Source organism: Rhizopus delemar, genomic scaffold, assembly GCF_000149305.1.
Source record: "Rhizopus delemar RA 99-880 supercont3.22 genomic scaffold, whole genome shotgun sequence".
Taxonomy (NCBI): Eukaryota; Fungi; Mucoromycota; class Mucoromycetes; order Mucorales; family Rhizopodaceae; genus Rhizopus; species Rhizopus delemar.
Genome location: NW_027137848.1, coordinates 206,764 through 233,661, shown reverse-complemented (window position 1 = coordinate 233,661; position 26,898 = coordinate 206,764). Strand labels below are relative to the sequence as shown.

The window sequence follows — 26,898 nt, the reverse complement described above, 5'->3', positions numbered from 1 at the left end:
ACCTGCATATATTATTCCTGAAACAGCTGTTAATAATCCTACTCTTTTTACATTTCGTCTATATTTAAACAATTTTTCTGCTTGTTCTGACGAACCAGGTGGTCCAATTGCTTTTGGTTCGAAGCGATCTAATACATGTTTTGCTCCATATATTGCTGCACTAGCTATAGCTGCTAGTACAACTGGTGGTAATCTTGGAATCATAAATTCAAATTAATTAGAATTGAAAAAGTATTTACATGCATATTTGGAATTAATATGGGACAATGAATTTTCAAAATAAATCCAATGTTGGATTTTGATTGGATGAGGATTAAATACATCATAAATACTATTAAATTCTGAGTTTATTATTTTTTTTTTGTTTTTTTAAAGTTTTATGGCAATGAGCATGTAGCAACGAAGTGTGCAATTTTGCCCGAGCCAGTTATGAATGTAAGAGAATAAAAACCTTCTTAGGGGACAAGAAGGGAAAAAAGGGAAAGAAAAGGAAAAAGAAAAGAGCAAATTATTTGAAATATGAATAAATATAAGAGGAGGAAGAAAGAAAAAGTATAAAGAAACACAAATTTAATACAAACCCGATCAAGTACCAGAAAGACTCACACTATTACTTGGATAACCAATTCAACAGCTTGACACCAGGATCAACAGGAGGAGGAGGGCATTCATCATGAAAATAATAATCCAGTTCATGGAGAATCGTACAAAGGATAGGCCATAGAGTAAACCAGCTATGAGAAGCAGTAGGACGAGGTTTATGTAATGGTAACAAATTAAGAAGGAAAGAGATTGGATCTTCAATTGAGCGAGGCAAGTACAGACGATGATGAATCTGTAGACAGTCAAAAGCATGTCGACGACTCCAGTTATGATAAGGGTGGAAGATGCATTCTTTAGGTTTACCACCAGGTAGCCAACCAAGACGCCAGCGAAGAACACGACTACGTTCAGAACAAGTCATCGGTAACCAAAGGATAGGATCCACTTGGATAGTAGGGCGAGTAGAAGATAACAGGATGGAATCAGAGTTATTACATAGATTTTGGAATTGATCAGCTAAGAATTTGGTGCGAAGAGAGAGAAATTTCTTTTTATCTAAAGTATCAAGGATTGGTCCGCAGAGAGGTTTCCACATTGGAGTATTAGCCAGTTTGTACCAGTGAGAGTGGCTAGTTGAAGATTGAATATATGGCAGCAGGTGAGCAAGAAGAGTATCGTCAGGTAAATGAGTACTACGAAAAAGATACTGTGCTTGAAGGACTGCAACACGAGTTCGCATCGATGGGAGATTGACCAGATGAAGCATGACTTGTGCTGAAGACCTAGAATGACCGCCGAAGATACGCCTAATACATTGGTTTTGGAAAGTATCAAGTTGATGGATAAATTTAGTTGTGAGAGGACTAATTGCAAGACCATAATCTAATTGAGCACGGACCATTTGGCTGTAAAAACGACATGCTAATAAAGGTGGAAAACCTTTAGAATTGAGACCAATAGCAGCAAGTTGGTTCATTGTGAGAGATGCCTTATCATCATAAATACAGTGTTTTAACCTAAAATGAGACGATTTAATAAAATATAGACATTTTAAAAGATAAAAGAGACGAACACCAAATTTTTTTGAGACAAGAGAACAAAATAAATTCGACAATTGTTCAGAAACTTACACTGTATCCGAGATTAATGCAGCGGTAACTGCAAAGGATTGTTTGGCCTTTTTCGTCGGTTGACTAGTACTAGCTGATGGTGATGATATATTCTTTTAAAACCGGAAGAGAGAGGTTTTTTCGATTTGCAGAAACGTTCTGGTCTTTTACTATTTGCACACAGGCTAAAAAGGATGTGTCTAAAGTTTAATGTAGCAACCATATCACGATTCCAAAGACGACGAAGAGGAACTTTAGTAGTAGCTTCTATTGTACTCGTCACAGCCTTTAAACATTGTTGGTTTTTGTACCTGAGCAAATATTATGAAAGCTTGCTTTTTTTTTTTTTTTTTTTTTTTTTTTTTTTTTTTTTTTTTTTTTTTTGAAACCAGAATCAAAGAAATTGATAATATATTAAAAATAGCTCAGTTTATGTGAGTGAAGCAGGACATGCAAGGATACCTGTTACTTCGTCTAAATATTGGAACGATAAGATGTATTATCCGATAAATAAGATAATCTCATAGGATGTCAGAGGAAAAAGATACAAGAGCAGAGCATTAATGTAAGTCAATATAAACTATGAAAGATTGCGAAGTGCTCTTCTTTTTTGCCAACTTATAGTAGCCAAATGAACACAAAAAAAGCAGTGTATGCATATTGTTTCAATTGGCTACAGTGATTTCTCTTCCTTTTTTGCTGAAAATCCATGCTTCCCTCGTACTTTTTCAGCGTTTGAATATTTTCAGTGTTTTGACGTAAATTGTTCTGAAAAATTTTGCGTAAAAAAACACATTCGCATTTTTAAAGAGGGTGCTAACAATTTTTGGAAAGAACAATATTTTTGTATTTTAATTGAATTTTGTTTTTGCTTTAGACGAACTCCATTATGGACATAAATGGGTAAATAACAAATGTTTTAGGTTCACATACTGAATGGAGTTTATGACTTTGATCAAACTGGGTTGATTACGCTGACTGAAACTAGGCCAGTACCTTAGATAATAATGGCTGAATATAAAAGAAAAACAAGCAATTATAACCAAGGGTATATCCAAAGTAAGCATAAACGCGAATTTATTAGTCTACCCTGGGCTCATTCAATCTATTTTTATAGTTTTTATTTTAGCCATATGGTATTAGGCACAAAAGAGTTGATTCGTCAAGTTTTGTAATACAATTAAAAATCTTTCTGAATCAAGGCTATTCTAAATTTGAAAGAGGCTTAAGTGACGCACAAAAATATACATAAAAAAGGGGAAAAATGCTTTCTTTTTTCTTTTCTTGTCTCAAACTTTTTTTCTTTCATCAAAATGGCGTCCCACGACAATAACTCGGAACAAAACCCTTTTGAAGACTCTACCGAGTTTGGGTCTACGCTACATCAAACTCGAGATCTAATCGATTTGCAGAACAATAATAATACAAATGCTCATCAGCCATTTTTAGAAGACACTTCGTCTTCTTCGACTTTGAAATATCAAGAACTGCCTGCACCTGCTTATATACATCAACAAAGTCCTTTGAAACGAAATGACTCTTCTTTTGCTTTAGATGAAGGTAAAGAAAAAAATTCCAAGCCCAATTTTTATTTTTAAACAATAAAATAAGGGTCCTTTTATGATGAATCTGTTGCCGTTAACGAGGATGATGATAATTTACAGCTCTTAAGTAATCGAGGACAAATATCAGGATTATATGATCGTTTGAATTCAAACAATACAGAAAATACGATTTCATTACATCGACCTGAATCACAACCTTTAAATACACGTCAAAGAACGCCAAGGCTTGGTATTAAAGACATTTTTAATCGGCTGATAGGCAGGACTACAGTAAAAGAGAGAACAGGAGAGCGAATTATTTATGTGAATAATACAGAATTGAACGATCAACAACGATTTTTACATAATCGTGTCTTTACAGCAAAGTATACTATTGTTACCTTCTTACCAAAGTTCTTGTATGAAGAATTTTCAAAATATGCCAATTTATTCTTTTTATTCATCTCTGGTATTCAAGTAAGATATACATATCTTTATAGATTGTATATTGATAGATTTATTAGCAAATTCCCGGTATTTCACCTACCTCAAAATATACAACTTTAGTTCCTTTAGTTATTGTGTTATTAATTACGGCTATTAAAGAGCTTGTTGAAGATTGGGTAAAGAGAAGAAGCAGTAAGATTATTATAAATACTAATCATAAACTTTATTTAGGGTGTGCATCGTTCTGATGCAGAGTTAAATGCTAGAAAGTGTAAAGTGTTGGTTGGCACACAGTTTGTAGAAAAGGATTGGCGCGATATCAAGGTCGGAGATATCCTACGTGTTGAAAGCGGAGAGAACTTTCCAGCCGATTTGATATTGATCAGTAGCTCCGAACCTGAAGGGCTTTGCTATATTGAGACAAGTAATTTGGATGGGTAAAGGATAGAAGCGCTGTGTTTTGTATATATTAATATTGCTTTTATAGTGAAGTGAATTTAAAGATTAAGCAAGCTTTACCCGAAACAGCAAGTATATTAAATTCTGTGGATATGGCACAAATGCAAGGAATCATTAAAAGTGAGCAACCAAACAATCGTCTGTATAACTATGATGGTGTGTTGACTACTTCCATTTCAAACGATATGGGTAAATCAAAAGACTATCCTTTAGACCCTACGCAGCTCTTACTAAGAGGTGCTCAGCTTCGTAATACTTTATGGATTTATGGAATAGTAGTCTTTACTGGACACGAAACAAAGCTCATGTTAAATTCTAGGTAAACCTTATTTTTTTTTCCTTTTTAAGAATCCTGGCTCACACCAAACTTCTCTTTAGCAAAAAGCCTTCCAAGGTGTCAAACGTTACACGCATTACGAATCGTAATATTTTATATCTGTTTGCTATTTTAGTTCTTATGAGTATTGCATGCGCCATTGGGGGTTTAGTCTTTACGGTAAAGTATACCATAAAACACATGTGCTTTTTTCTCATTTTTGAATACAGATACAAAAAGGTGGCTATACAGAAGGCTACTTACAGTTAGCTTTGTCCTATACAAGAGCTCAAGCATTTGGATATGATATTTTGACATTCTTGATTCTGTTCAATAGTTTTATTCCTATCAGGTTTGTCCTAAATAATAAAATAGAATACATTTTTTGCCCTAAACAAATCTTTTCTTTTTTTCTTTTTCGTGCAAATAGTTTGATGGTTACTATGGAAATTGTCAAATTTGTTTTATCCTTCTTGATCCAATCTGACTTAGACATGTATTATGATGTAACAGATACAGCTGCTGTAGCCCGTAGCAGCAGTTTGATTGAAGAGTTAGGACAAGTCAAATTTGTGTTCTCAGACAAGACAGGTACATTAACATGTAACGAGATGCAATTCAGACAATGCTCTATCGCTGGTTTATCGTACGCAGATAAGGTCGAATCAGATAAGCAGGCAAAGGATGGCGTGAATGATCCAACCTTGCAATACACTTTTGAACAATTGCAGGAGCATCTTAAGATACATTCAACTGCCAACATGATTAATGAATTTTTGACTTTGCTGGCTACTTGTCACACAGTCATCCCAGAAGCTCAAGAAGGTTCTGAAGAAATTACTTACCAAGCCTCATCACCTGATGAAGGCGCTCTTGTGAAAGGTGCAAGTACACTTCATTATAAATTTCATGTAAGAGAGATAGTAAAACATTGGAATATTTAAATTTAAGTTGATTGATATAGACGCGTAAGCCAAATTCAATTGCATGCTCACAACATGGACACGATTATGAATATCAAGTATTGAATATTTGTGAATTCAACTCGACACGTAAAAGAATGTCGGCCATCATCCGAGGCCCCGATGGAAAAATCAAACTGTATTGTAAAGGAGCAGATACAGTCATCCTTGAAAGGCTGGCCGAAAACAACCCTTTTGTAGAAAATACACTGATTCATCTTGAAGAGTTCGCATCTGAAGGCCTTAGGACACTTTGTATTGCGATGCGTGAGATTCCCGAGGAAGAATATGCGCGTTGGTCACAAATTTATGATAAGGCGGCCACAACACTCACAAACCGTGCAGAAGAATTAGATAAAGCTGCAGAGATGATTGAGCAAAACTTATTCTTGTTGGGAGCTACTGCCATTGAAGACAAATTACAAGATGGTGTACCAGACACAATTCACACCTTACAAGAGGCTGGAATTCGTGTTTGGGTCTTGACAGGTGACAGGCAAGAGACGGCTATTAACATTGGATATTCATGTAAATTGTTGAATGAAGAAATGAGCTTGATTGTATGTAATCAAGAGAGCCATTGGGAAACAAAGAGCTTTTTGGAATCAAAGTTAAAAGATGTTAGTGGAGCTATAGAGCGCGGAGAAGAACTAGAGGTAAATATCCTAAAAAGATCCTTTCTTATTTACCCCAATTGTATAGCCTTTAGCATTTGTTATTGATGGAAAAGCATTAACGTTTGCGCTTGAAAAAGATATCGAAAAAATATTGTTTGATTTGACTGTACTATGTAAAGCTGTTATCTGCTGCCGTGTTTCTCCTCTTCAAAAGGCGCTTGTGGTCAAGTTGGTAAAGAAATACGATAAATCTATTCTATTAGCTATTGGTGATGGGGCCAACGATGTATCCATGATTCAAGCAGCCCATGTAGGTGTGGGCATTAGTGGTGTAGAAGGTTTACAAGCTGCTCGCAGTGCCGATTTTGCCATTTCCCAGTTTAGATATTTGAAAAAGCTGCTCCTTGTTCATGGTGCATGGGCCTATCAAAGATTAAGTAAGATGATTTTTTATTATTTTTATAAAAATGTTGCCATGTACTTGACACAATTTTGGGTAAGCTTCGCTTTCATTTCTATACACAAAATAATTGACACGATTGTAGTATGCATTTTATAATGGATTTTCTGGATCAACTTTGTATGAATCTTGGACCATGTCTTGTTTCAATGTTATCTTTACATTCTTGCCTCCTCTTTGTATTGGTATCTTTGATCAATTTGTGTCTGCAAGAATGCTTGATAAATATCCTCAAATGTATATGCTTGGTCAAAGCAACGAGTTCTTCAACCAAAAGAAGTTCTGGGGATGGTTTTTCAATGCCGTATTTCATTCACTTGTCTTATTCTTTATTGGCGTAGGTGCCCTAAGCACTGATGGTGTCTTTCGAAACGCTTGGGCAGGTGGTCAGTGGTGGGTTGGAACAACTGTATTCACTGCAGTCTTGGGTTGTATTTTATGGAAGGGTGCGCTTATAACAGAGTAAGTAAAAAAAAAAAAAAAAAAAAAAAAAAAAAAAAAAAAAAAAAAAAAAAAAAAACCGTTGGATTGTTTGAGTATGCTCATTTTTTTAAATAGCATTTGGACTAAATACACAGTAATTGCTATTCCGGGCTCCATGCTGATTTGGTTCATTTATTTACCTGTAGTATCATATATTGGATCTGCTATCTCTGTAGACATTTTCCCAGAATATTACGGTATTGTACCTATGCTTTGGGGTAATGTCAATTTTTGGCTCTTTGTTCTTTTGGTACCTTTTGTTTGCAACTTGCGTGATTTCGTTTGGAAATAGTAAAGTATATACACAATTTACTTATGTTTGTTAACACAGAGAAATTGTTTAGTGCTAAAAGAATGTATCGACCTCTTCCATATCACTTTGTTCAAGAAATTCAAAAATATAACTTGCCTGATTACAGACCACGCATGGATCGATTCAGACAAGCAGTAAATAAGGTCCGAAGGATTCAAAGACTTAAAAGAAACAGGGGATACGCCTTTTCACAAAACGACAGTGATCAGAATAAGATTATTCGTGTTTATGATACCACACAACAGAAACCACTTGGTTAACACACAGTTCATATTTAATACATTAAAATCCCGTTTTATTGTCCTTAATTAATGTAAAGAAAAAAAAACTGAAATAAAATAGTTAATAAATTAAAAATAGTAGAATAATTGGCGCGTAAATTGAAAGGCACGCATACGCATGCACATATGAACACAAATTATTTTAGTTTTATTTTTTTTTTTTATTTTTTTTTGTACAAATTCAGTATGTCTGAATCAAAAGCTGTTATTCTTGTTGGTGGGCCCTCTAGAGGTACACGTTTCAGGCCTCTTTCTTTGAACTGTCCTAAACCGTTATTTCCAATTGCTGGCCGTCCTCTCATTTACCATCATCTCGACGCTTTGTCAAAGGTAAAAAGCCTCAAGGAAGTATTAATTATTGGTTTATTTGAAGACAAAGTCTTTGCACCTTATATTGAAACTGCTGCTACTGAATTTCCTCATCTCAACATTCGGTATAAAAAAGAAAAAAAAAAAAGGAAGAGAAAAAAATGTTGACATGTATTACGTGTTTCTTAGTTACCTTCACGAATATCAAGCGTTGGGTACAGCAGGAGGCATTTATCATTTCCGTGATGAGATCTTGCGCGGACAAACAAAGCAATTCTTTGTAATGCATATTGATATTGCCTGTTCTTTCCCACTTGATGAAATATTGACAGCTCATATGAAGCATCGCGGTGTATGTACTATGTTGGGTACCAAAGTACCTCCTACTGAGGCCACTCGTTATGGCTGTTTGGTAGCTGACTCGGATACCAATCGAGTCCTTCATTATGTTGAAAAGCCTGAAACGTTCATTTCTGATTTGATCTCTTGCGGTGTTTTCTTATTTGATGTTGCTGTGTTTGCAGAAATGAAGAAGGCATTGGATCGAAAGGAAAACGAAGAACAAAGTGATTTCTTAATGTCAAGCTCCAACGATGAGTTAAGATTAGAGCAGGATGTTTTGAGATCTTTGACTGAAAATAGTAATTTATATGTACATGTTACAAAGCAATTTTGGAGACAGATTAAAACGGCTGGGTAAATAAGGATAGCATTGTAGAAAAGACTATGAGCTGATGTACAAAAATAGTTCTGCTATTGCTGCTAATGCTCTTTATCTTGAAGCAGCGGCTCGCGAGAACTCGGATCGTCTTGCAAAGAACACGCCAGGTGGGCCTGAGATTATAGGCGCTGTTTACATACATCCTTCTGCTCAAGTGGATCCTACCGCAAAGGTAACAAAAAAAAATCAAATGTAATCAATGAAGACTAAGTGCAATCTGTAGATTGGACCCAATGTTTCTATTGGTCCTCGCGTACATATTATGCAAGGTGTGAGAATAAAGGACAGCATTATATTAGATAATGTTCATATTGGAGTAATGTATAAAACAAAGAAGAAATATGTTCATGTTGACTCATTTCTTTTATAGAAAGCAAGTTGTGTTCTTCATTCTATTGTTGGCTGGAATAGTCGAATTGGTTCATGGTCAAGAGTAGAAGGATGTCCAGTCTATGGAGAAGATAACTCGATGATGAAAAATGGAGTTAAAAGCCAAAGCATTACGATTTTGGGCAAGGATGTGACGGTGATGGATGAAACAATCATTCGTAATTGTATCGTTTTGCCTCATAAAGAACTCAAATCCTGCTATCACAATGAAATTCTTATGTAATAAAAGACGTTATCATACAAAAAGTACTTTATATTCCTTCAAGTCCTTAGACTATTTATTGTGTGTTGAAAAGAAATATTTAATCATTTATCACACATGTATTTATATATTTTCATAAAATGATGTTTTAATAGTTTTTCGTCTTTACAAGATTGTATAAAATCAAGGATTTTTTTTTTTTTTTTACAATAGATTCATCTTATTGTGTTGCAATATACCAATAGATAAACGACTTCAATAAAAAATTGAGAAAGTCAAAATCTACTTTTTATGTAATTCATATTTCAAAAACAATAATTACTGATTTCGAAGTGAGCAAGTTGACTGTTGAGCATGAAGTCGAAAATCAGACAGCTGAGATCTAAGTTAGCATGATGTCAATGATGAGAGCGAAATGGGAGTTTACTGCTCCCTTCATCATCAGCTATGGAACTTGGTAAAGAAGTTGAAGAACTAACAATACTCAATGCTAAAGAGAATAAATTCAGTTCTAAGAATGAGGAAAAGAATGAAGATGCTCAAGGTCAGATGAAATCTGTACAACCTAGTATAGAAGAGTTTGCTAAAAAGCTCGCCAGTAACAGTACCAATTTGGAGAAGACAACCACTAGGTACAAAATATACAATCAAGCGCAAATAAAAAAAACCTATCACAAACAGATCATCTACTGCGATTGCATTACAATGCTTTTGAAAGACTTTAATAGCGTTATGATCTGTTTAGTGATCATTAGACGTGTGTATTTTATAAAGTATAAAATTTGATTTCTAAACATAATTGTTTCTATTAAAAAAGGTCTTTCTAAAGAGTTTTCCATTTTAAACGCACGATGATAGTAAATAAATAAAAAGAAGAAAAGAATGTGTTGTTTACCGAGTAAGAGCATCTCCTATGAATCAAAATCTTTTTATCCAGGATTTCAAATATATCCTACTTTTCAGTAGCCATTATACCCATTTTCTTGAGTTTTCATCTTTACTTTTGCCCCCTTGAAAAAGTTCTCGTAGTCCTCTTTTCTTTCTTGTTGACAACGAATCAAGCAATAAAATAAGCAACCATTAGATTGATGACATCAACTGCACTCATCGTGAGTCATTTTCCTATCATGAAAAAGTGATTCATCTTCGGTTTGATTATGAAGTTTCATTTTTTGGCACCAAAGACTGGTGGCATTACGAAACTTACAATAGGTTAAAAAACGACGCTGCTGGTAGTCATGTTCCAGTTTAAAAAAAATAACGATGAATTGCAGTCAAACTAAGATACTTGCTATTTATATAATCTTTGATGAATCAATATACTATCGTACCATTGATATATAAAAAGAATATGGAAAAAGCATACAAGTTCAGTTAATTTATAATAGGGAGTATAAAAGCACATTAAATGCAATAATTATGTTGTCAGTTTTGATTTTTTTTAAAATGAATTTCAAGAAATAGCTACCCTTACATGGTTATTACGATGAATAACAGACAATGGTAGGTTTGTTATTAATAAAAATGCATTTTTGTTATTATTAATTTATTGAAGCATATTATAATTAGTTAGAACCTATTCATTTGATAGCATTAAAGATACTTGTATAAAATGACCTTATTCTTTCACAACTTGTAATCATTGGCTGTTGACTAAATACTGTACGTGTTCAACTTGTTACAAAAAGGATTGTTTTAACAATAGGAAGGGCAGATGGTGTTGATGCTGATAAATTATATGATCATTGGAAACATGTATAATGTGAATTGTTTGATCTTTTATGGAAACATGATTCTAGTATTCTTTTGAGAGAATATTTTGTAAATACTTGTCAGAATAACTATCTTTTTGGTTGTTCATGTCCCTGACCAAGTTGGATTATACAAGCATACCTTTCTTATTTCAAGGTTAAATAGATCCCTTGTATTGCTAAAAAAGTTTATTTTTCTCAAAAAGTAATTATTGATTTAGCTGATAAATACAGCCTAGGATCACAAGAAATTATAGCCATTTGTCCAAGTTATTAATAAACAAAATCAAGTACATCCTATCCGCAGTTTTGTGTTGGTGGGGCTGTCATCATTCTGAATTGTATTGCACCACTCGTATTTTGTCATTTGTCAAATATAATAGGATATTTCCAGTTTTATGTGAACACTTTTTTTTCGAAAATCGATGACCAGGCCCCATTGCAACTGAATTAAATAACACACACTTCCACACACTTTTCTTATTGCCCTTCTCTAATTGAGTCCATTGTTGCCATGCCAGTTCTTGTGAAAGTGTGTCATTTGGTTTCCTGTAGATTATGGTGATCAAAGCTTATAATTATGTGCCATTTTAATTTGCAATTGGAGTTAGGCTATTTGTTTGAAAAAGTGTAGCTTACTGGGTTTCCACCATCATTTGGCGCGCACTTGAAACTTATTTAGCGCGCAAAATCTCATACTGGATTTTTCGAGATGATCTGCGCGTATCGATGAGTATCTTTGCATTCAAATTGGTTCACAGTGTGCGCTAAATGATGGTAGAAATCCGGCACCACGTAGCTTATCACAGGTGCTATTGGATCATCATCCCAACCCTTCTCGACATCGTTGTTGGACATGAATTTTTTTGCACGACATCGAATTCAAAATCAGCGACTTTTTGAAAATGGTGTGTATTTTATCAAATCTGGCTTTTTTTTTTATCTCCGAGTTTTTCTCAAATTTGCTAGAAGAAAAAAAAAAGAAAAAAAAAAGGGTGACAAAGATAAAGTTAAGGTGTTACAAAGATCTTTTTTTTTATTACCATAAAAGGGAGGGAGAAAGGGAGGGGGGGGGGAATGTTATTTACAAAAGGGAAATAAACACAATTTTTTTTTGTTTCTAAGCAGAAGTAGTAGTTGTTTCACTACTAGGAGTACTGGAAGTAATAGTGACTTCAGGTGAAGCCTTACCAGTGATACGACCCTTTAATTCATCCCAAATCAATTGACGTTCATGAGCCACACCAGGTCCACCAAGGACAGCAGAATTTTCTTGTGCACGACGAAGTAAATAAGGAATGACTTCATCAATCATACCATAAGGCAAGTACTTGTAACTAGCATAGCCATGACGAGATAGAGTATAAGAGATTTGATCTTGCATAGAAAATAACTGACCAAACAAGACGATGCCAGAGTGTGGTGAGATTTGGTTCTTTTCCATTTCTTCCACAGTCAACATGACTGATTCACGGTTATGACTAGCAACCATAAAAACAATAGGTGAATTGTAAACAGAAAGAGCTTCGTTTGTGGATTGTTGGTGTTGACGCAATCTGTTCAATAAGAATCTGACACCACCGTTATAAGAATCGTGTGTGTTTTGAAGTGTGTCATGAATAGGAGAAGGATAGCCCATGTCTAATGCTCTTTTACGTTCCGATACCATATAAGCACCTCGCACTAATTTAGCTGCAAATACATAATTCTCACGTCTGGATAATTCTTCATCCAATTCCATTCTTCCTTGAGCAGATTTTGTATACATTTGATCTAATAACTATTTTTTAGTATAATTTTTCTTTTTTTTTTTTCCGTAAGCTTATTCATACATGTGTTATAAATAGTAGGGCCATGTTGCTCATTTTCAATACGGCGATTGTATTTACGTTGAAGGGTAATAGCGACATGATCGATAGCATCCTGAAAGTAAGATTGTTCTGCATCCACCATGATACCCACCTTGAGTTGATGAGCCAAAGAACATGCTTCATCAATACGGTTCATCATACGATCATAAGCTTCAAGGTCTTCTGAGTTTAATAATTTAGAATCTGTTTGATTCGTCTTCCACCAGACATCACGACCTGGGCCCTGCAAGTGAAATAATTTTCTGAATTCCAACAAGTCCAAAGTACCCTTTTCATTTTTTAAATGTTCAATGATACTCGTTCTTTGAGCTTGCTGTTCTTGACCTTCAGCAGGGGGCAAGATATCTTGAACGACTTGCTCAAGACCGTGAGCATCGATGCATCCATTCTTTTGGTACTTTAAAAAGGATTGGTCAAGAGCAACGATAGCCTGATTTAAACGCAATAATAATTCAGGTGCAGTAAAACCAGTGACCTTGACAGCAACCATCGCGTTAGACATACCACCACCAGCAGCGGTTTGAATACAAGTCTTGATCATCTTTAGGATAACATCAGCTTGCTGCTCATCATGAAAGTATTTACCAAGTCCATCTTCATTAGGTCTTTCTTTATCAACATGTAAATCAGCCTCAACAGATAAATCCAAGATACAATTGATACCAGAGAGGGCTAATTTATCCATACTGGAGATACACTCTTCCGAGGTTTCACCACCACAAAAGTGACGGAAAAAGGTTTGCTTAATGAACCAATAGACAGGTGCATGTAAATGAAGTCTTTCAGCAGTAGAAATGATATAAGGAGCAGCATCTACCAACCAAGGAAAAGCACAGAGACGATAGACAAAGAGGGCCATAGCAAGCTCTTGAGTTGTTTTAGCCTGAACGGCAATTCTGTTATCTTTATCTTGTAACTCAGATATGGTTGCGCCAGGGCTTGATTTAGTCAAGGAAGAATTGTTGACTAAAGCCTCTGCTTCAGCAATACTGCGAGAGTAGAAATACAAGGAAGTAGTCAAGGCAACACTGGCAGAGATAGTTTTGAATGGGATCTGATTTGCTATCTTTTGTTTTGGAATAGTTGATAATTGTCTACAACTCAACCTGGTATAAGACAGTACGTTTTGAGGGATCAAACGCACATGAGGAACCACAGCAGCACGAGTCAATAGGCGTTGCATCTATTTTTATTATAAAAAGAAGAGCGGGAAAAAAAGGAAAAGAAATTGAAAAAGATAGGCTTTAAATATCATAAAATGTGGGGCAAAACTTGGGTAGCCAATCATCTCATTTTTGGGATTTTAGTTGAACGGTCCTTGTACACCCCCCATCATGGAGCAAAGTGAGTAATTTCGCACAAAACAACCAATCACAAATCGTTTACAGCTATGAGTTGTCGGAATTCATTTGAGTTTGACAGGAACATCTTTTTTTTTACGGTGGCTTTTTATCTCTTTTATTATCTCAAAGATAAATGATTAAAGAGTGGGATGATTTTATGGAAGTCTATCTGAACATCAAGATTTTTACTCTATTTTATGATTATCAGAGAATAATTTCTATTTGAAATACTTATTTTTCATCAAAAGCAAATAATACTTTAATCTTTAGATAATCGGAAAAGATAAATTTTTATTCAAGTCCACTTTTTTAAATTTTTCTGAACGGTTTTTTCCGGTATCTAAAGTGTTGTAAGGAATATAAAGTTTGGTAACATGTTCATTATTCGTGTAGATGGATACTATTGAATACCATTCATCTTTATTTCTCATTGAAGAATGATATCAATCATAGCAAATAATATAAAATGACAATTAAAAAGAGTTGACGAAATCTATTTTTTTTTATTAAAGAATAGCTTTAATAGAGTATAAAAATAAGAGAGAATGAATACTTTATTCTCTCTCTCTCTCACACACCTTTTTATTAATTACACTTGTTATTATCATCAATCCTATGTGCACTGACAATTAGTTAAAACTGTTGCACAAATAATAATAAAAACTGTAGAATCAATAATCAGTCGTTGTCAATTCAATAACCTCATCTCAATCCCCCCCTCCCCCTTTTTTTTATTTATTATTGAACTTTTTATTCAACAAATGAACTAGGCTTTACTACAAAGCATGACAAAGCACTGATTCAACCTGACCTTATCCTAAACACTTTTAGACTCTCTCTCTCCCTCTCCCTCTCTTTCTCTCTCTTCTTATTCTCTCTCTCTCTTTTGTTTTGTTTTTCACTTTTAATTTATTTTTTTAAAAAAAAAAGGTTTAAATCTGATAATAACTTTTAAGATATTTAATTTCAATCACCGATATACATCAGATAACTTTACAATCTTTTGGTTTACTTTATTTTTTTCTTTATTTTCATCTGATAAAAATTTCATACATTTTATATTCTTTATTATGCCACCAAACATACCCAATTTATTACTGGATGGTAAATTATTAACTGGTGTAATCCCACTAGAAAATCAATCTTTTAATCAACAACTTGTGAATATGGAATCATGTATAAATAACTCACTAGATTCTATCGCTTCAAAAAAGATGCTCAAAAAACAAAATAAAACTGTATTGGGTTCTAATGAAGATGAAACTATTATGTTAAGACGACGTGGATTGAATAATAATCAATTGAAATACGAATTACAATCTTTAAGCTATTGTTTTTTGAACATTACAGAATTGGATTTATCAAGAAACAGATTGACTTCTTTACCTTCACAAATCATACATTTAAAGAATTTGAAGATATTAAATGTCATATCCAATCAGATAGACATCATACCAACCGAACTATACAAATTACAATCTCTACGAGTATTAAATCTGTCTCAAAACAAGATAAAGACTATACCTCATGAAATGCCTATCCATTTACGTAATCTGGTCACTTTACGTATTGCTGCTAATCGAATCGATCAACTGCCATCTAGTTTACATCACTGGGTTTACATGAAGCATTTAGAGCTAGGATCTGTTTATGGTGGAAATCAATTGACTAAATTACCCAAAGATATAATCAACATGTCACAATTAGAAGAGTTGGATATTTCTAATAACCAACTAAACTCGATACCAAATCATTTTGTCATACCAACCTTAAACACCCTCAACTTATCAAATAATCATCTTGACTCTATCCCAAACACTATAGCTCACTGTAGTCGACTTGAATCTCTTAATTTATCCAAAAATAGTCTTACCAGTTTACCTTCTGATTTAATGAACCTTCAACAACTAAAATCACTCGACCTCAGTGACAATCTACTCTGTATCTTACCCTCAGAGATATTAGAAAACATGCCATCTACCACTCTCTTGATCACTGGAAACCCTCTCACTCGACCTACTCATTCTGATTCACAAAATAAAAGTCAGGACACTTACACTCAAATTTTAAAGCAAATGACCCAAAAGGTCCTATCACGTTCTTCATCACCTGCTACTTCTCCTTCGCTCGGTCGGCGTAACCCCACTGATCAGGGTTCCTCCATCAGTCATCAACCGCCACACCAAGATGATGATGCCATCATTGACCATGAGCTTTCTTTTCATGCACAGCAACTCAACATCCATCGTCCCAGACCGTCCTATGGTCATCAAGATACCCTCACTGGAATCGCAATCGGTTCAGTCAAGATCAGCTCACCTCGACTTGCTTCACTTGACTCTAGACTAGATGATTTCATTTCTGATATCCAATTACTTCCTTCTCTCTGTGAGATCGCTGCCCGTGCTGTCCTCATTCATCATCCTGATCTCTCCCTTCAATATCTACCAGAACATCTCGCTCAAGGCCTGAAATATACAAAGACATGCTCTCACTGTCATAAGCCATTTGTGAATGAATGGGTTACTTCTGTACAAGTCAAAGAATTTGGTGGGCATCCAGCAGTAGTAAGAAGAGTCAGGTTTTGTTCAATGACTTGTTGGAACAACTGTATGCCTCCTGATGCAAAATCTGTTATTTGTGTACAAAAGTAAACCATCTTATAACCATTTCAATTTCATCTCCTTCCCTCTCTCTCTCTCTCCTCTTTTCTTCTTTTAGTGAATAAAACATCTATTTCATGTCAAGCTTAGAGTCCTTTTCTTTTTATAAACCCCAAGCCAACCAGAACATATCTTTTCTCTTTTCCTATTCTATTCAGAAACAGCTTTTGTAGCTTATCAAAACAACAACAGATGTTTCAATGTTGATCAAATTGGTCACATCTTATTTGCTTCATTTAAGGCATATTCTTATTTGCAAACTTGTCTGTAAATAACAAGGTGACTTCTCTTTCATGATTTGTATCTTACTTGTTTTTAGTTAAGGAATTTGTTTGGTGATTCATTCACAACAAAGGACAATACTGTACCCCATGTTCATATTCTCTGCTCAGAACTATTCATTTATTTGTTGGATGAAATTACTGTAAAGATAAAAAAAAAAAAAGAGGAGGAATACTTTGGTATTTTAAAGGTTTTTAAAAGTTTGGTAGATCCTCAGAGGTCCTAAACAATCCTACAAGTAACCAGATCAGTGCCTCTTTGTGTCTTGAAAACAAACTGAACATTTTCTCCCAATTTCTTCAATATGTTTTTAACCTCATTTGTATTCAATTCCAATTTAATAAAGACAGTATGAAGCCATTTGCCAAACGTATTATTTCGAAAGGTACAATCGGACTTGCAGTCTAAATTTACTAACGAGATCCTTTGATTTGAACTAAAGTAAATATCAAGATTTTCTAAAGCAGTAGAATGAACAATTAACCTCGATATAGAAAATAAAATAAAAAATAGATTAAAATAGTTTATTATTTTAGTATTACGATCAAACAATACTTTTATTTAGTGGTTAAATGAACATACAATGTTTCAAGACATCATAGTTTCTCAATTTGGTCAAATAAAACGTAAAAGAAGCTAAGAAGCTCTTGTGTGAGCAAGAGCAGAAAAAGAAAAGGACAGCAGGAGGGGAATAAAAAGTAATTTGTGAAGAAATCACTGTTTGGAGAATGTGTCTCAAAAAGGGAAGCCATGCGATAAACAAAAATTAAGCTCATGGAGTACAGCGGTATTCATAGTGCCTTTGTCAATGAAAAAGCGATTAACAGCGTGCTGGACAGGACCTTTGAGCCAGAAACTACAGTGTTTTACAGATAAGCGAAAAGATTTCCAAATGAGAATTTAAAACTAAAATGAGAAGGATTATATTGGCCAATTAAGAAAATGTGATTTTTTTTTTTTTTTGGAAATAATATTCTTTAATCCTATACTAGAAATTATAAACTGTGTTTCAAGAGCTTGGTACAAATAAGAGTCATGATAGTTATTATATTACGAGTATTTTGATATATAAATAATTTAATGACTAAAGTGTTAGGCATAAATGATAGGTATTGCTCCTTATAATTGATATCAATCATAAAGTTGCTTGGTAAATCTTATCTTTTTTTATAAGGTTTATAAATCAACTGCTGTAAATATTTATAAAAAGAGAAATCTATATTCAAGATCATCTTTCTTTGTTATTTAACGATCGGATACTGGGACCAATAAAAAAAATACTACAATTAAGGAAATTTATTACAAAACCAGCTCTCATAAAAAAGCATTGACATATTTTTGTGTGCTAATGTTAGTTTATAAATAAGCATTGCGTGTTTATCTTCATCGTATCTTTTGTGATGGTGCTGAATGGATAGTAATAAATTGAGTTTTACTGCATAAAAACAATTATCAGTCTATGCAGGAAATTATTACACTAAAATGAGATTTTTAGTCTTAAAATCAGTGTTTCTTTTTTTTTTTTTCTTTTTTTTTCGGCTTTCTTTCTTTTAATGGCTGTTAAACTAAATGATTGATTCCAATGAAGAAATTGACATACAAAAAGCAACGCAGCCAATGGAATCATATGGAGATTCACAACAAACTTTTATTCCTCGAATTGTACTCACAGAGGCTCCTCCTGATGAACAGCATTCAACAATGGAATCTACTATAAATAGTTGTAGTCAAAGCTCTCAAACCCTATCGCCTGATCAAAATGCACATCGAAAATCAATATCAGGCAGTAATCCTTCAACTCCTTTACCGCTAACAAAAGATTTACTAAGACGAAAAAACAAGCTCGAAAGGCTATTGCATAGACAAGAAAAGCACAATAATAGAGTTTCTAATCCATTAGGGATAAGCTATCCTGAAGATACAACTATCGATGAGCGAGTAACAGCAGGATTAGGTATCACAACGCCTAACCAAAAGGAAGGTTTAAGGCATCGTCGGCAGCCTTCATATCAAAGTGAATCTGAAAAAAACACACAGAGTAATTCATCAGTCAACCAACAACATCTGTGGCAGCACAACAGACAGAAATCGTTTACTACTCATGCCACAGATTCAACTAATAATAAATCCAAAAAGGCAGATACATCTGTTACTGGCACATCAAATAAAAACAATAACACTTTGCCCAACATAAACAGTTCAAATGAACGTCACAGATATATCGATCAACATCATAACAATAGATACTATAGACAATTACGACAGGAGAAAATATTGAAAAATAACCAAAAAAGCAACCATTATTTATTAGAATTGTTACTCAATGCAGCAAAAAGAGTCGTGAATTCCAGAGTTTCAGAATCAAAAGATGTATCAAATGCAGAAAGATTTGATTTCACTAGAGATATAAATGATACCCAAACACCATTGAATAATAAGATTGCAGGCAATTCACCTATTTATTCTCCTTTAAAAAAACCTGCTTCTTCACCAAACCATAGTGGAAACAATAGATTGTCTTGGCTTTCTGTTTCAACCACAAACACAAATATTGAAGAGGAAAGCAACTCCTTATACCACGTGTTATCTAGAGACAAAACATCAAATACGCCTTATAGAGAAGCAGTGTCACCAAATCCATTTTATAATCAACCAATACCTGACCAAATATTACCTCCTAATCCACTCCAGGGATATTCCTTACATCTTTTTAGCCCAAACAATCGGTTTCGTCGCAACCTATGGTTATTTATTCGCTCAAGGTAAAATAAAATGATGCGTGATCCATAAATACATGTTATACAAACATCTTTTTTACTATAGATACACTGAAACATTCACATTTTGTTTAATGCTTCTTCACTGGTTCCTATTGGCTTGTGCGCCGCTATCATCTAACGATCAAAAGTCTACTCTTGGAGGTCAGTGGGTACATTTTCCTATATTATGTATACAAATCATTTACAGGCAAGTACCAATAGCGCTTATCAATACTTCTTCTAACGTTGAATCACGTCATTTTTAGTCTCGAATCCTTTTGTAAGATTGTTGCCTATGGTCTGATCACTCCACCCTGTAAAAGCAGTAAACGATCACGTATCTGGCTACCATTTCATTCGCTCATCTCAAAAAAAAATCAGCATCTAAACAAAGAAGAGGGAGGAACGCCACAGGGTGGAAATACTTCGCCCTTTGCATTTTCTAGAACCACTACTACACCCTCAAAGAAAAACACTCATCGTGCTTATTTGAACAGTTTCGCAAATGCTTTAGACATGATTTCTATAATATCTTACTGGATTGATGTTATCCTGATGGCTTATGGATATCCATATTTATCACTTTTCAAGGCATTAGGAGCATTGCGTCCAATCCGACTTTTATCGCTTCTACCAGGCACGGCTGTAAGATATTATAGATTGATTTTAGCAAGAGATATTAAAGAAAACTTCTGTAGGTGATCCTAAAATCCTTAGAACTTAGCTGGGATCTTTTACTGGCTGTTTCAGGCCTCATCCTTTTCTTTTTACTTTTATTCGCCTTACTTGGACTCATGTCCTTTCAAGGAACTTTTTCTAGAAGATGTTATTACACAGGAGATGATGACACTCGTAAACTATTGCCCTTCCCCCCTTTTTTTTTAGATTAAGGCTAATGAAATCATACCATTTAATAGTCACCTTGGTTGAACCTGCTAAGTTTTGTACTGGATACTTCAATGGCACTTCAATTATAGGCCCTTACAATGTTCAAACCGGTACCCGTGATTTCGCTGCACGTTACGGATATGTTTGCAATTTAGGTCAAATCTGTATAGAAGATCCGGCCAACAACCCTCAATCCGGATTTGTAAACTATGACAACATCTTTTTCTCATTTTTGAGTGTCTATACATTTGTTTCACTAGAACTCTGGACAGATTTGATGTATCAGACGCAAGATGCGGATTCAACTATAGCAGCATTGTATTATTGCTTAGGTGTATACATTATTTCTTTTATACTGACATTTCTCTTGCTTGGTATGTTTATATAAACGAGCTCAACATGATTTATTTAACGCTTCCTTTGTCCATTTAGCCGTTATCACGTCTGCTTTTGCACGTGTTCGCGCACTAAGTTCAGTGAGTGCGTTCACAGCCAAAAAGAAGAGTTATCTCGTCCTACGTGATACAGAAGAGGCCAATGCTGATGAAGACAGTGAAAACACATGGATGTTTGATCACCGGACAGATGAGCATAGAAAGGGTGTGTCCACACTAAAGTTACGTTGGTTCTTGATCCGATTGGTAAGAAGCAGGTCATTTTTTTACTTTGGTGGTTTCTTGGTTTTGCTTGATTTAGTCTTTATGTGTCTAAGATCATTTTCTGCAAGTGATGCAAGGCTTGAGATGGTTGACAACGCAGAGACAGCGTTTACATTTATCTTTGCTATTGAAATTGTCATTCGTATGGCAGGAGTTACAAGCTGGATGAATTTTTGGTCTTCAAAAAGAAATGCAATAGACTTGTTCATCGTTATAGCCACATGTGTCATACAATTGCCAATGATACAAGATTCCCCCGTGTACAAATATCTTACTATCTTTCAAATTTGCAGACTGTATCGCTTGTTCCTTTGCATTCCTCGAGTTCGACGCTTGGTGGTAAGCTTTTCCTTTAAAAAACAGGGTTTAATTTCAGTTTTGTTAATTTTTTGAATAGGTCTCTGCATTAGGAACAGGTGAAAGCGTTTTGAATGTTATGATATTCTTGGTCTTGGCTACAGCATTGTGTGCGACTATGTTTATGCAAATGTTTGGAGGTGATTACGATGGAATATTGGCGCTTACTGATCCTAGTAATCGGTTCGATACCTTCTGGCAATCTTTTGTTTCTCTCATTGTTGTTTACACAAGTGAAACTTGGACAGTAAATATCACAGACATTGAAAGCTCTTTATTTTTTTAATTCGTGTTGTACTTTTAGGATGTGTTGTACAACGCAATGTCTAGCCAGACAGGAAAAGGGTCTATTTATGCAGCTATTGCTCTAAGTATCTATTTTGCTTTTGGTAGATACATCATGACGGGTCTTTACATTGCTGTTGTGCTGGAAAACTTTGAATTGAGCGACGAATACATCCGTCATTACCAAATCAAGGATTATGTTCACCGCCATCGCTTCAAAGATTTAGGTAAAACCGAGACAATTTTGATGAAACTATTTCGTCCCCTTTATCATTTGGAAAACAAAAAGAACTTGCAAATATCAAAATTGCCTGCTAGTTTGACTGCTCCTTTGTCAAATATAGACATTGTAGAGCTGCTGGCTGATATCTCAAAGGCGAAGCGAAGTATGAACAGTGAAATTAGAAATCCCTTTGCTTTTGAAAAAAAACTGCGGTCTTTACTTTCAAATATTCAAACAAGTATCCCCTTTTTCAAGAAGAAAGTCAATGTTAAGCCAACCCCATCGTTAGTAGTAAACATGAATTGAAAAAAGAATTGTACTAATTTTTTATTTGGTGTATGCGATGTAGAAATACTTTTGTATTGGACAATGACGAGGCACCTGAAGACTACGATATGATTGCAGCCGAAGAGAATCGTGAAGCGATGAAAGAAGAAGCAGCCGTTGCCAAAGCATTGCTCATGTTTTCGGACAGGAGTCGAATTAGACATTTCTGTAAGAAATTGGTAGGATCAAACACGGATGGACAAGCAGAAAAGCGTAATCTGTTCAACTGGATTATCATGGCATGTGTATTGGTCAGCATCTTAATGGTCATTTTAGATGAACCATCAACAAGGATGATACGAAAAGATACAGTTAGACAATCTACCTACAACACAATAGAAGTCAGTCTGAGTATTGTCTTCATCATCGAATTAGGCATACGTATAATTGCAGATGGACTTCTTTTGACACCTAACGCATACCTTCGAAATTATTGGAATCAATTGGACATATGCGTCGTTTTGTTGAATACTGTTACTATCTTTATGGGAACAGACCAAGCACCTCGTGGCCTCAGCACTTTGCGAAGTTTGCGTATTCTTCGTCTCATTCGATATTTTAATGGTATCCGTGACATTTTTGTCGCTCTTTTTTATTCTTTCCCATTGATGTTGGACGCTTTGATTTTCACCTTGCTGGTGCTAATCCCATTTGCTGTCTATGGTGTGAACATTTTTGGCGGCTTGATGTGGTTATGTAATGACGATTCTGTGCTATCTCGCGGTGAGTGCATTGGAGAATTCGTAAGCAACCTAAGTGACGACGACGATACTCCTTTGAATATTTTAATACCTCGTGTATGGCAAAATCCACAAAACAACTTTTATTCGTATGACAATTTTCAATCCGCTCTTCAACATCTATTCTCCCTTACATCCACAGAAGGTTGGGTTGACTCCATGTTTAGTGCAATGAGTACACCAAGTGAACCCGATATACAACCCAATTTCGATTGGAATTCGTCAACTGTTTATCATGGTCTGTTTTATATTATATTCATGATCATGTCTCAAGGCACCATTCAATTATTTGTAGGCGTAAGTTTGCTGTTCTTTATATGACCACGCTATATCTTGATGTGATCTCTCACTTTCTATACAGGTTATTATTGAAAAGTTTAAGGAAAGGAACGGAATTACAACACTAACTACCGCCCAGAGGCAATATTGTGATCTTCAACGTATGTTAGCTAACGTAAAGCCTACCACCAAAGTATTCCGACCACAGTCTAGACTGCGCCGTTTTTGTTATGACTTGGTGATTGAAAAAAATGGGATGTTTAGTAAGATTATGATGCTTATTATTGTACTGAATATTTGTACACTTGCCAGTGAGTTTGAAAATGAACCAGATTGGTTAGCTAATATGCAAGGTTAAAATAAACAAATATAATGTAAATGAGAGTATCACGCTAACCAATATTTTTAGATTATTTGTATGTTGCATTTACTGTTATATATATAATTGAGAGTATTATAAAATTGCTGGGACTTGGTCTAGAAAAGGTAAGAGAAGACAAGAACCTATAGGCTGTTTTACTTATTGATCTCGTTTCTTTCAAGTGGGTACGCAGTAAATGGAACTGGTTCGATTTTACAGTTGCGCTGATTGCATTGGTCTTTATGTGTCTTCGCTTTGGTCAGCCGGACTTATGGACATATCGTATAGAAAGATACTGTTTACTATTAGTAGCATTCCGTTTAGGAGAAGGCATTGACTTTTTAGAGACACTTTATCATACTATTGCGTAAGTACCGAATATTGTTTACCTTTTTTTTTCTCAAAGTATAAACTGCTTTTTGTTACATTAGAAAATCCTTGCTATCCACTATTCAAGTTTCAGCCGTCTTTATGGTAGTGATGTGTTTATTCGCTATGGTTTTTATGGAGTTTTTTGGTCTAACAAAATACGGAGTCTATGGCACACACCATTCAAATTTCAGAGATTATGGAAACGCGTTACTCTTCCTTGTTCGTTTTACGACTGGTGAAGCATGGGTAAGAAGAAAAGGCCTAGAGAATATACAAAGGACAAAGCCTAACAGCTTTTTTTTATTTTAAACTTTATTTTAGAATGCTGTCCTTGTGGATTATGCTGTACAGTATCCTAACTGTAACGCCTCATCAAACTATCTTGAAAACGATTGTGGGTCTCCTTTCTGGGCATATGTTCTATTCGACGCGTTTTACATTATTTGTGCACACATTTTCATGAATCTTTTTACTGCTGTAAGTGGCTGTTTTATTGTGTGAATTGTATTGATATGTATATGTTTTTATTTAGGTTATTATTAATAACTTTGAGTACACATATGAAACTAGAACTCGATTTACAAGTGTTACAAAATCAGATCTTCGAATGTAAGCCTAAAGTTTATAAAAAGATATTTCTCTAGCTGTTTAACTGATGACTGCTTTTTTAAAAAAAGGTTCAAACAAGCTTGGGCTAACCTCGATCCGAGAGGAACTGGATATATACGAAAAGAGGATGTTGCAAAATTACTACGTGAACTATCTGGCTGCTTTCGATTTCGAATATACGAGGACATTTTAGGAATTGATAATTTAAAAAGACAGGCTGGACTGGTTCAGACACCGTTGCTAAGTACATCTGTTAGTCCAATGATGTACAAAGAAAAGAATGTACAAGAAGAGTTGAGTATCAATATCAGTGAAATCAACAAATGCTTAGATCAAATGGATACAGAAGAAACAAGGCGTCGAAGATTTGAGTATAATTTGTTGGTTAAGGTTTGTAGTGATAGCAGTAGTATCTTTTCTTGGTTAATGAAATTGGTTCTGTAGGAAATATGGAGGACTGAAACTTCTAAAGGTATCCCTTTTGATCAGGTCTTGACCGTTCTTTCTTACCGTTTAATTGACATTTCAACCTCTTTGACGTAAGTTTCGAATGATAAGAATCAGTTTCTTTGTTATCATCAGAATCTAACGTACTTTATCTTTTACTTAGCCTGGATGTGCTTATACCTCGTTTGGAATTACTAGAACAAATCACCCAGGAATATCATTTGGAAAAAGCTGCAGGGTTCTTTCTTTCTCAGATACAGAAAAGAAGATTTATTCATTCATTGTGGAAAAAGCGCAATGAGGATGAAGTCCAGAATTTAGGGGTTATCAACAATAGCCAATTTGAATTTGATTCATGTCAGATAGATCAGCAAGAGGAATACTTGAATCCTCTCAAAGAAAAAAAGAAACGATCTCCACCAGGTAAATAGGAATAATAATAACAATCATCATCTTAAGGTTAATTCAATTGGATTTAGTGCCTAGGATTGTCATAAACACGGTGCCTACTGTAGCAGTTGACAACTCGTCACCTGCGACTACGCCAGGTGCATTCAGCAATCCCGTGTCCCCAATGTCTATGTTTTCAACTGATGTACAGTTTAACTCACCCAATGCAACCGGTGTCTCTGATTCTCCAAATCTTTGGATCAACACCAATAGCCAACCGTCCTCACCACGCACGGACTTTGATAGAAGTCCAAGGACCATTGGTCTTTTACCACACTCACCACTTCTTCCTAGCTTGAGTCCAGCTACAACGAGGCAAAATTGGTTATTGATGGATGCAAATGCTGATATGCCAACAGAAATATCTGAAGGATTGCTAGAGTCCATAAATCATAGCATGTGGGCTGGTATGTGTATAAATTGGTTTTTAAATGTAAATGATTAACGTTGTTATGTATTAACAGGGATGCTCAGAGAAGAAAACAATGGATCATGATACCCCGTCAACTTTTATCATCTTTTGCCCATTTCATTAGAAGAAATCAAAAAAAGCCTTTTATTGTATGTTTATTATTTTGTAACCTTCATACGGAATTATTCATTAAAAAATATGCATAATTAATTCAAATAAACAAGTGCTGGCAATTGTCTATTGCTTTTCATTTTTAGAAGAGATGTTTTATGCTGAAGGATATTAGCTGAATTTTAAAATGAATCATGCCCTGAGAAAAAGGGTTTTCCCACATATTTTTTTTTTTTTTTTTTTTTTTGCTTTTCATAATGATTATCAATGCATTAAAAAGGTCGATTCCGATTGTACTAAAAAAACAACTTGTACCAAAATACTGCATTCCGACACTAACAAAAAGGCCATTCAAACATGTTTACCAGATCTCAACTCGATCTATTCATTTTACTGAACCCCATGTTTCAAAGAATAAAGTCTATAAAAAAGTAAAAAGATATAAAGTTATTTTTCAACTTCAATTCTAAGCATCGCAAAAATATTATTATAAAAAAAGACTTTTCAGAAATTACTAGTGGCCAACCGAGGCGAGATCGCGTGTCGTATTATC

The 26,898-nt window shown here is 34.8% G+C and overlaps 7 protein-coding genes across 7 annotated transcripts; 5 read left to right on the top strand and 2 right to left on the bottom strand.

Moving 5' to 3' along the window:
* Positions 1 to 610: 610 nt before the first annotated feature.
* Positions 611 to 1,519, bottom strand: RO3G_16793 (uncharacterized protein; the record flags this gene model as incomplete). Its single annotated transcript, XM_067671377.1, has 1 exon — positions 611 to 1,519. One exon carries the CDS (start codon positions 1,517 to 1,519, stop codon positions 611 to 613), a length of 909 nt encoding a protein of 302 aa, XP_067527478.1.
* A 1,446-nt stretch (positions 1,520 to 2,965) lies between these two features.
* RO3G_16792 (uncharacterized protein) lies at positions 2,966 to 7,232 on the top strand (the record flags this gene model as incomplete). Its single annotated transcript, XM_067671376.1, has 13 exons — positions 2,966 to 3,212; positions 3,264 to 3,446; positions 3,534 to 3,673; positions 3,721 to 3,819; positions 3,875 to 4,080; positions 4,131 to 4,421; positions 4,481 to 4,598; positions 4,649 to 4,770; positions 4,849 to 5,329; positions 5,383 to 6,036; positions 6,083 to 6,493; positions 6,543 to 6,919; positions 7,016 to 7,232. The coding sequence occupies 13 exons, from the start codon at positions 2,966 to 2,968 to the stop codon at positions 7,230 to 7,232; spliced, it is 3,546 nt and encodes a 1,181-aa protein (XP_067527477.1).
* A 488-nt stretch (positions 7,233 to 7,720) lies between these two features.
* RO3G_16791 (uncharacterized protein) lies at positions 7,721 to 9,177 on the top strand (the record flags this gene model as incomplete). The annotated part of the gene is made up of 4 exons (XM_067671375.1): positions 7,721 to 7,968; positions 8,033 to 8,539; positions 8,592 to 8,736; positions 8,935 to 9,177. 4 exons carry the CDS (start codon positions 7,721 to 7,723, stop codon positions 9,175 to 9,177), a joined length of 1,143 nt encoding a protein of 380 aa, XP_067527476.1.
* A 426-nt stretch (positions 9,178 to 9,603) lies between these two features.
* Positions 9,604 to 9,911, top strand: RO3G_16790 (uncharacterized protein; the record flags this gene model as incomplete). The annotated part of the gene is made up of 2 exons (XM_067671374.1): positions 9,604 to 9,788; positions 9,902 to 9,911. 2 exons carry the CDS (start codon positions 9,604 to 9,606, stop codon positions 9,909 to 9,911), a joined length of 195 nt encoding a protein of 64 aa, XP_067527475.1.
* Positions 9,912 to 12,027: 2,116 nt separating this feature from the next.
* Positions 12,028 to 13,961, bottom strand: RO3G_16789 (uncharacterized protein; the record flags this gene model as incomplete). Its single annotated transcript, XM_067671373.1, has 2 exons — positions 12,028 to 12,680; positions 12,740 to 13,961. 2 exons carry the CDS (start codon positions 13,959 to 13,961, stop codon positions 12,028 to 12,030), a joined length of 1,875 nt encoding a protein of 624 aa, XP_067527474.1.
* A 1,692-nt stretch (positions 13,962 to 15,653) lies between these two features.
* Positions 15,654 to 16,775, top strand: RO3G_16788 (uncharacterized protein; the record flags this gene model as incomplete). Its single annotated transcript, XM_067671372.1, has 1 exon — positions 15,654 to 16,775. The coding sequence occupies one exon, from the start codon at positions 15,654 to 15,656 to the stop codon at positions 16,773 to 16,775; it is 1,122 nt and encodes a 373-aa protein (XP_067527473.1).
* A 3,566-nt stretch (positions 16,776 to 20,341) lies between these two features.
* Positions 20,342 to 26,267, top strand: RO3G_16787 (uncharacterized protein; the record flags this gene model as incomplete). The annotated part of the gene is made up of 17 exons (XM_067671371.1): positions 20,342 to 20,470; positions 20,524 to 20,677; positions 20,743 to 21,087; positions 21,146 to 21,711; positions 21,770 to 21,976; positions 22,034 to 22,521; positions 22,587 to 23,601; positions 23,666 to 23,846; positions 24,034 to 24,069; positions 24,254 to 24,311; positions 24,376 to 24,562; positions 24,638 to 24,793; positions 24,849 to 24,925; positions 24,994 to 25,315; positions 25,370 to 25,464; positions 25,536 to 25,795; positions 25,852 to 26,267. 17 exons carry the CDS (start codon positions 20,342 to 20,344, stop codon positions 26,265 to 26,267), a joined length of 4,692 nt encoding a protein of 1,563 aa, XP_067527472.1.
* Between the last annotated feature and the right edge of the window lie 631 nt (positions 26,268 to 26,898).